The 10,492-nt window shown below is 37.4% G+C and overlaps 1 protein-coding gene across 10 annotated transcripts; it reads right to left on the reverse strand.

Annotated features, from left to right (window-relative positions):
* Positions 1 to 6,361: 6,361 nt before the first annotated feature.
* Positions 6,362 to 9,986, reverse strand: LOC104209986 (jasmonoyl--L-amino acid synthetase JAR6). Of its 10 annotated transcripts, none has more exons than XM_009758771.2 (5): positions 9,933 to 9,986; positions 8,700 to 9,011; positions 8,505 to 8,606; positions 7,426 to 8,219; positions 6,362 to 6,979 (listed from the first exon to the last, which is right to left on the reverse strand). In XM_009758771.2, exons 2-5 carry the CDS (start codon positions 9,002 to 9,004, stop codon positions 6,438 to 6,440), a joined length of 1,743 nt encoding a protein of 580 aa, XP_009757073.1. In that variant the 5' UTR covers positions 9,005 to 9,011; positions 9,933 to 9,986; the 3' UTR covers positions 6,362 to 6,437. The 10 variants fall into 10 exon arrangements, with proteins under 10 accessions (XP_009757073.1, XP_009757072.1, XP_009757066.1 ...); XM_009758770.2 differs by having other exon boundaries at positions 8,700 to 9,024; XM_009758764.2 differs by lacking the exon at positions 9,933 to 9,986 and adding an exon at positions 9,857 to 9,931.
* Between the last annotated feature and the right edge of the window lie 506 nt (positions 9,987 to 10,492).

Raw genomic sequence — 10,492 nt, forward strand, 5'->3', positions numbered from 1 at the left:
ATCTGCCGGGTTACATCCCTCATCCAGACGAGCCTCCCAGCAGCATGCCGTCGTACAACCTTCAGTTGGCGCTGCCAGCATCACAGGGACCCCGTCAGATCCATTGTTGATTAAGGGCACGAGTTTCACCGGAGATTGGGAGCAATTCTTTTCAGGCTCATCGACCGGAGTTGAGGATCGGCTGACCCGAGATATGGGTGGTGGGCGCCGGCTGAGTTTTGGCTCATCGTCGACGGGTGCTATGGATCTATCACAGGCGTAGGTATGTTTGTATTACTATTAAATTTTAATTTGTTGTTATCTCATTGATTCGCCATAAATAACTTTATAATTTTCTTATTAAGGCTTCATCCCAGCCCGTCACGGATGCCACTTTGTGCGATGCTGAGCAGGACACAACGCATGCTTATATTCAGGAGCCCGACGGGACCATGGTAAGAAAATGTTTTTGACTTAACACGTACATTACTAATATATATTTTCATATACTAAGCTTACTTATTATTTTGTAGGTTGCTAATGGACCGACGACCCCTTCTACCGATCTTGACAGCCCTACTGACGATTATGCTGTAGCGCATCCTCATATAAAGAGGCGACGTAATGAGGATGATCCCGATAGTGTACCCGGGCGGGAGGGGATGCGCCTCAGGCCAACGGCTGCATTGAAGCACACAAGCTGTAGGACATATTGATTTTCTTTTTTTTGGTATTTTATGCAAATAATAAATTATGTAAATAATAACAATAATTTTTTATGCTTACATAATATGCGCATTATGTTTTTATTAGCCCGTTTCTTCTTTATTTTAACACTATAACACAAACACAAACATAGAACCTTAACATAACTTAAATTCAGTACAACTAATCAAAACACATGACACGGGAAACATAAATATATACTACTACACTCAACATATGCATGTCATTGTTTAGTCACCACCGCCAAGTATTCTCTGCTCCAACCACTTAAATTTTTCTTCCAGCTTATTTTTTTTCTTCTTCCACCTCTTTGAGTTTCTCCTTCAACTCCGCAACTTCTCGTTTGTATTGTCATTCATATTCTCATTGTTTTCTGATCAAATGATAAAGATACTGCAACTTTTCTTGTAGTATTCCTGCTGACAGAGTTCATCAATCCATACCTCAAAATTGCAAACAGGTTCGTCGGGAACCCTATAAAACTTTTTCATACACATCCAGTAGTGGCGTCCAACTTTACCATCATCCTAATAGTCTTTCATCATGCATTTTTTTCCGCACTCGCACCTTGGTACATAAAGAGGTTCAGACATTTGTTAAAGCATAAAAAGAGAAACCTTGCTTTTAAGGAAGTATTTGCTATTGGTTATTATTAAGCGCAGAAAATAACTAGAATGCGGCCGTTATTTATACGCAAGGCAACACAGAAAATGCAGTATTTAACCGCGCTATACATATTGACACAAAACGTAGTATTTAACCGCGATATATATAGCGTGTTAAGTATTTTTTTCTGAAAATAAATTTCTTTTTCTCATTCGGTCAGCTTTTCAGACCGACAAGACAATACACAAAACGTAGTATTTAACCACGTTATACACGTTGGCCTTTTCTGAAATGAAACAACTTTTTTGCAGTCTATCAGCTTTTCAGACCGACAAGACAACACACAAAACGTAGTATTTAACCGCGCTATATATATTCACACTAAATGTAGTATTTAACTGCGCTATATATATTGACTTTTTCTGAAACGAAACAGCATTTTCGTAGTCGGTCAACTTTTCAGACCGACAAGACAACACACAAAACGTAGTATTCAACCGCGTTATATATATATTCACACAAAATGCAGTATTTAACCGCAATATGCTATGCGTGTCACTATATATATACATAGTCACATACTCAAACATAAAACACACTCACATACTCAAACCCTAAAATATTGATGACTCTTCCTCTACCAAACAAGTCCGATCTTACTCTTCTACTAGCAATGATAATGAAGAAGGGAATCCTCCAATATTTGAAGTGGTTATGACTGATTCATGCGTCGACGATAACGATCTGGTAAATTATCATGTCCATTAAACTTTATTTCTTTAACATATAATAGTTTTGTTTCTTATAACTTAACTCCAGAAAATATATATACATCAGTAATATCTTTATTCAGTTTCATATTTTCCGAAACTTAATAGTAATGTTTTTTTAAAGTATATTCCAAGAAAAATCTGCAAGAATCTTCCTACAACATTAGAACACGCATATCTTCACCATTGTGGCAAAGAGTAGTATGTAAATATGAGCGTTGGTGATCAAAGAAGGTTCAAGGTAGGCTGGAGACTTTTTGTGTTGGAGAATTTTATCAGTCAAGGTTTCGTCGTCAAATTTACGTTGGTTGATGTTTCACCACTGCGTGCTATCTTCAATGTGAACGTGAAGGTAGACGGATATCCTGTTCGTACTAATCCCTTTTTTACTTTCTACTAGGATGTGTTAGTCTTGATTTATCCTTTTATTATCTTTTATTTCATGTATGTTGCTTTAGTTATGGTTGTTGTGCTTTTTTCTCTTGAAGTATTATGTTATGAATCTTCATATTGGTCTTCTTTACTAACACCAATAAGTTGAATATTGGAACTATCATATCATCATCCCAATTCAAAAGGTCATCATCCCAAACATCTTCCTCCTCTGATAGTTTAATTTTCTAATAATTTTAGATGATAAGATGTGACAAGCCTATGGAACATAATTTTATTTGATACAACTTGCAACATAAACAAGTACAGACACTTATTACAAAAATAATTACGAAAATAAAACATTAGGTGTATCTTTGATAGTTGGGTACATTAGACGAACTTGCACCAGGAGTTGGATTACCACCGCCACCCAAACCAGCTGAAGGACATTTACGACGGTCGTGTCCTATTTGCGAACATATGCCACATTTACGTGCATAAATAGTATCACCAACATTTATTGGTTCCGTATAAGCATTCTCTTTTGCACTTGTAGCTTGTGCAAATAGTTCTTATTACACAACATTTTAAATGGTTCCGACGACCAATAATGCTTAGCACCCAATGGCTACAACTGCCCACTATATGTGTTTACTTATGCAGCAACACTGTATTACCTATCAACATAGTTGGTTTCCCCTAAACTAACTTATTGAAAGCAAATCATGGTATGTGCGTACGACATGTGGTAGATGGTCCATTTCCGACATGAACACAACCTGCTGGCTTCATTTACGGTGTGTAGATTATTCTCCCGGTGTTCGCAGATAGCGGTGCGAACTTCAAAAATACCCTGGTCGTAATCATACTGTAAATATGAATGCAAATGTTCTCGCCTTTTGTATTTATCAAATCTTCTCATAGGTATTGGCATAAATTCAATACCCCTGTCCATCAATTCCAATGCAGCTCTATGCCTTTCAACAAACCTCTCCGCCATCTGTTTGAATGTCAGCCGGACCATGGTAGTGACAGGCAATCCACGTGCAGACTTCAATAACCCATTGAATGACTCCGACACATTTGCAGTCAGGGCTCCCCATCGTCTGCCACCATCAGCATGCAATGTCCATTTGTGAAGCTCATGTCCCATCAGCCAATTATAGGCTCTTTCATCTAACTGCTGAATCGATTCCATGCGCCTCCTCAATTTGCACTGTTGGTGCTCAGTTGCAGCCATCCACATTAAATCATGCAATTCCTTGGTGGGATATTTCTTCTGAAAATTGGCCTTCAGGTGCCTCACACAGTAATGGTGGTATGCATAGGGTTCCTACAATTCAGGCAAATGATGTACAGAACTTAAAATACCACTATGCCTATCAGATATTAGACAAATACCTGAACTTTGTTTGACAACGTATTGCTTTAAGTGGTTCAAAAATAGCGTCTATGTCTCTTCGCTCTTATTGGCACAAATGGAAAAAGCTAGTGGAAATATTTATCCATTGGCATCTACCGCAACAGCGATCAACAATTAATATCATACTTTCCAGAGACATGAGTACCGTCTATGGAAATTACCAGACGGCAATGCACAAAACCATCAATTGCTAGTTTAAATGCCCAGAACACGTATCTGAATATATATTCCGGTATTCCCGGACTCCGCTCATGCCTCCATTCAACAACAGTACCGGGGTTCATTTATTTCAGTGCGGTCATGTACCTAGGTAGAGATGAAAATGACTTATCTCAGTCACCATAAATAATTTCAAATGCACATTTGCGCCCAAGATATGCGTTTCTTTTAGTAATAGTACACCCACATTCCTGGTGGACGGATGTAATACACTCTTTGATCTTGTACCTATTGGACACTTCCAAGTGTGGAATCAAGACAAGAGAAATCAAGTCTACATCCAAGTTGAAGTGATTCTCATTGAATGTGTCCATTTCATAAATGTGGGTGCTAATATATTCACCCACTTTCAACAACCCTGCTTCTTTCTTGCTCGTACGCAACATCCAGTTACAACCCATAAAGTATCTACGGCATACGACCTTGTATACCTCCGAAGTTGACTCTCATACCATCATCTCACGGCACTCTCTTACGCTATACATTTTACAGCCCTGGTTAGGCGAGCTTTATCGAGAAATTGCATGCCCTTTGCTAGCACCGTTGGCCTAGAATCACCCCACATTGCTGACCGAAATTCGTCAACATCCCACTATGAGGGCATCCACATCCGACATACTTGGCAAATTATCAAGGTAGGGAATATGCCTTGAATTAAACGGCACGTGGGACTCGTACACTCTTGGTCTAACGGGAGGTGGAGGAGCATGCTCCCTCGTTAGCTTAGGTTCGACATTTACTTCCTCATCATCATCACCCTCGTCAGGGAAGGGTGTGTCATCTCCAAACTCATCGGCATTGTTGTCAAAATCACTATTATCTTCCTGACTCTGTGCATCTGCCAAATACCAAGTAAATACGTCATCTATGGGCAACTGAGTGAGGTCAGGACCATCAAGTTCCTCATTTTTACTGCACAAACAACAAAATGATAAGCTACTCAAATTGATAAATACTTTACATATAGCTATTTACAAGTCGTACTGTGTTGACATTCCATGATGGACATTTTCCTGTTGGTGATGACTCCTGATGGACCACCATGATCTAACACGCCAAAACTACGCATATTCCAACTGTGCGTGGGGTTATAACTTGTAAACTTTATATCGGGACGGTACCCCCTGTGGAATATATGAGTGTTAATACAAATTCAATTCAACAAAAAAAACATCGTAACAGAAAGGAAAATTGAAGTTTACTAGTCGTCTTGTGGATTATGTAAAGTAGGAGAGAAATTATTTCCTCGCTCCTCGTTCGCCCGCGGAGATAAGTTAAGATCCGGCCAAACTCTTTTAGCCGGAACCTGTTGAGCTAAAACTGCTCCAGAATAACCACCCGATGATAGAGGGTTATCCCTGCTTTGTGCAATCTCATTATTGCGAACGTCTTCAACCTTGATGTACATTTCCAATAATTTTATCACAATAAATTCCCTGTATTCATCCGGAATCCCTAAAAAATATCTCAGAGTTTCATCGTCTTTGTTGTTAAACTCAGAATAACAAGCAAACCCTTGCGGAGTCACATAATACGGATATCTTCCGATTATTTTAAGATTTACCGAACGTTTGCTCAATCTCATTTTATTGCATAACAACGATACCAGTCTATCGTACTCCATTGTAAGTGGCAACTTAACAGGACTCTTTGGAGATAAACTATAGCTCACTGAGTTATTCATCACCACAACTCCCCCCCCCCTCCAAATATAATGAAACCCTTACTTTTCACTCTTGAGACATTATGAACAAAGTTTGAGAATTTAACAAGAAGAACAATTTATCAAGAAGTTGGAGTATTTCTGAATGATAATTATCAAAACCCTTAACGCATTTATATAAGGCAATGCCCAATCCGGGGGTCAAATTTTTGGAAGTAAAACGCGGTTTAAAAAGCGTTTTACATATTTGAATTATTGTTATGTCAATAAGCGCAGAAGAATTATTGGTGAGCCCACTTAACATGTAAAACACGGTTCATTACTGCGATTTACATAAAGCGATGCAATGTACCACGTCTTATATAGCAGTCTTTTCAGGTTAAGGTAAAACGCTACTTTCTAAAGCGTTTTATATAAAACGCGGTTAGCCTTAACGGTTCAAACGTTTTATATAGATATGTAACTTTTTTTTTTACACTTAAAAACGTATTTTGAGTCAAAAAGAACAACATTTAGGTTCCGGACTCTGCTCGTGTGTACTGCTAATAAGCGACAGCCGTCCCTGGGATATGGAACTAGAGATGTTAAACTAGTCTCCAATTTTCTTACAATTTAATGTATTATTAAGAGAATAATGCCCAGTAGGGCTGCACATAGCAGGAAAGCTACAAATAGTTCAACAGAAGGCACTACTAACATAGGTCTCAGCAACATTACTAGACAGTATTTGGAGCAATGAGCTATTCTTTGGACCAACACACCTAGGGGTTTTGAACTGGCTAACTGCACCACCTAATCCTACAAAATGATCTAATATCTTATGAAATGTTCCCCTCTTCACAATCCTCAGCTCAAGTGCTCCAATTGCATTCACTTTCCGGGAGCTCACGTAGCCTGCATCGATGAACGACCTGTCCAAACAGTTGCAGCAGTCTTGTAACATTTCATCAGTTGCTTCACCACTCAGTTCCCAGAAGATGACATAGTGTCCCGGATCAGCTGAGACATTGACATGGCTCGTGAAGTCCACCACTTCTAGTTTTTCGTCTACTAAGCTCTTTGCTGCAGCTTCCACGGCTAGTTGTAAATCTTTCTCTGTGTTCTTGTCAATGTTAATGCTAAGCAAAAGGTTGCTTCTGCATACAAACTGGAGCTCTGGAGTCCCATTGTGGAAGCCTTTTATCTTTACCACATCACCTAGTCTATAACGATATAAACCTGCATATACAAATTCATAAACTCGTCAATATAACTATCCGTGCATATTATTAAAATCTAGTAGACCAAGTGATGCAACAGATACACTACTGGGTTGTTATTTAGAAAAGCAAAAGATTCCAACATTCTATGCGTTCAAAGACTGCTAAAGTATCTTTTTCAATAACCACTTAGTTTGGATAATCTAATAATTAACAACAAAAAGACATGAACATCAGGCACATGCAAGTATGGAGATAAGAACAAATATGTAACAACAGAACATGGGTGAAAAGCATGTTGAAGTCCAGAACAAGGCATAAAAACAAATCATTAATTTTACTATCTAAGCAGAATTTAGTATTTTATACCAGGCAGGCACATGCAGGTGATCATGTTTCCTGCAATTTTGCCACAAAATAATTTTTTGCAAAGTTTTCAAGAAAAGGGGTGCAAGAAAATTGTACCTGCAAAATTGGTAAAGACAATTTCATACTCTTCGCCAAGTTTAACTTCAGTCAGACCCACAGGAGAATTTGCTTGCTCCATGCCATTGAGATTTCCCCCGATAGGAATGAATTCAAAATAACCAATATTTGGCAATACTGCATAAGTGACTAGCTCAGGGGGCAATTTCGGGTTAACGTTTACTCCAACCCATCCTTCAGAAGAACCATAATCTGCACTCAATAAAGATAACTCCCCAGCATAATGCCTCAGTTTCTTCAAGTAAGGTTCCATTGATCCTGTCATGATACCATATATGTACCTTGTATTCGGGAAGAGTTCAGGAATCAAGCCGTACCAATTGCTTAATCTCGAGCACTTTTTATAAATTGTATCAGCCAGTTCCGGATCAGGCTTCAGCAACTTTGACATGGCTAATCTTATGGACGGGACAGTGACTCTACTCGACAGGACTCCCTCTCTTATGTCAACAACAAGTGCTTCCCATACTTGTTCAAAAGTTCGAAAAGCATGAACAATGCTATGGGCAAAGGTAGACGAAACAACTTGAACTTCATCGCGAAAAATGAGCCCACACAAAAGGTGGCAGTATAACGATTGGTGAAAGTCAGGGCCAAATATTACTTCATCAGGACTACAACATGGAGTACACATTGCTTTCATTGTCTTCTTGAATTGTGCATTTCTGTACACATTGGTAGTGGCTGTTCCAGCTGATAAACCTCCCTTTGTTTTGAACTGTTTGCTGCTGTAAATAAACTGCAAAGCCTTTCCATTCCCAATTGGAAATTCTCTTTTGAAGAAAAAAAAAAAAAAAAAAGAGAACCACCACATTTAGGTAAGTTATAAAAAACCAAACATTTAATTTACTTAAAGAAAGAATGACCAGTCTTTTTCTTTTTCTTGGGATCGAAAAGCCTCAGGTGTGACAGAAGCTAGTTATGTGTCCCCCCAACATTTATCACCATTTAAACTCTTTAACTTTCCATGGCTGCTTCAATTATTAGAGAAATTTTTATGAACCAACTAGCAAATTGCCTAAGATAAAGAACATAGAACAAAATGACAAATGCATTACCTGTTCCTAAAGGCAAAAGAGGTCTTGAATATCTGCATAGTAGACTCCATCAATTCATCATTGAAAGGTACAAACTTTGGCTTCCCTTGAGTTGTACCAGAACTGCAAACCAACCACTAAATTTCCTTATTCAACTTCTAAAAACATCAAGAAAATAAGAACCCCACAAAAGAAAAAGATCCTCTTTTACTTTACCTCAATGAGATGGTTTCAACTGGTTTTCCAGTAAGAATGGGAGAAAGATCACCATCAGCAATTCTTTGAATATAAGGCTCTAAATCATTGTGAGTGACAATAGGGACACAATTCTTGAAAGTCTGAGGATCAGTTCTGCCATTCAAACCCCATTGCTCCAAATATTCTGTCCCTCCATTCTGTTCCAGTATCTTTTTAAGTGTCTCTTCTTGAATTCTGCCACCATCTTTTGTCAAATCCTCAAATTCCTCAATCACTTTTTCTTGATCAAACTTCGTCTCAATCTTCTCTACCACCATCTTCATGATTTTCCTACAATAAACACCTATTATAAGAATAAAAGATTTCAACTTTAGAATATTGCTAACCAAGATAGATTAGCTCACAATACCAGTAAGCAATTGATACAATTTGAGAAAAGGGGTTGGGGCTATTTTTGTGGGGGGGGTTTTGTTGGGGGGGGGGGGGGGGTTGTTATATGGATATTGGATATATACATGAGATAAGTCAAAATTCTATGAATCAACTCCTAAAAAGCTGTTTATAAGAACCTTAAAACTCTGATTTTGTTAGCTTATAAAAGTAGGTGTCAAACAAGCATAGACTGCAAATTTTCCTTTTCTTGATTGTTCTACACTGTTAGCTATCAGAACATAGTACACAAAAGACAAAGGTAAAAACATCAATTTGATGTTTGTTATAAAATAATCCAAAGAGGAATCTTTTTTATAGCTTATCAGACATACATATAAATACAGAAAAACTAACACTTCCATGGAATCTTTACTATAGCTATTTAGACATACATACAAAGACGAGAAAAATGATCTATAAATGTGTGTGTGTGTGGTTGGGGTGGTTTGGGGGGCGGGGGGAGAGATTAAGGTAACTGAAAGAAAGGACTAATGTACTCCATAGTCCATACTGACTTCACAATTCAGTGCTACTTAATTCGGAAAGTAACCTGAAAAACATTGAAAAAAGTTTTTTTGTAACCAACTAAAATAAAATAAACACAGTGAACTCCAGAATCAGACCAAACTCCAAAAAAGTTCACAAAGAAAAGCTCCAAAATAAAAATTTCCAAAAAGGGAAAAATATTTAAAAAGACGAAAAAAGGCTCTAGAATCCAAAAAAAGAAACAAAAATTGAAGTACATGAAAGCAGAACTTGTTTCAATAAAGTCACCAAAAACCAAAGTAATCATATGAATATTTGTAATGCTTATTATACCTGTGTTATAAATTGCTTAGAAATGAAGAAGTTAAATGACTCAGTTTTTTTTTTAAGGGAATATATTATGTGAAGAGAAATATATATAGCTGGTGAATGACAACAAACGCCGTCCAAGGTGGGCCCCACGAACTTTTCGTTAACCAAAAATACCCCTAATATAGATTAGAGAATTGTAAAGGAAATAGTTAGGTCGATGCTGTGAGGGGAAAATGGGATATGTCCATTTATGGCATTTAAAGTTTAATGGCTTTGGCTGATAATGGATACTTTCCGTTTCAAATTATACGAGGTACTTTTTTTTAGTCGATTCCAAAATAAATGACATATTTCTAAATTTAGAAATAATTTAACTTTAAATTTTTTATTTTATTCATTTTATTCTTAATGAGAAGTTTTTTTAACCACACAAACGTTATAGTCCCAGAAAACTTTTAGCCGTTAAACTTTTAAAACCACAAATTTCAAAAAAATTCTTTTTTTTTAAACTTAATACTGAACCAAACTACGTTATCTAAATTAAAATGGACGGAGCAAATGGAAGGGAAGTATGAGGAAGT

Source organism: Nicotiana sylvestris, chromosome 8 (genome assembly GCF_000393655.2).
Source record: "Nicotiana sylvestris chromosome 8, ASM39365v2, whole genome shotgun sequence".
In the NCBI taxonomy this organism is placed as follows: Eukaryota; Viridiplantae; Streptophyta; class Magnoliopsida; order Solanales; family Solanaceae; genus Nicotiana; species Nicotiana sylvestris.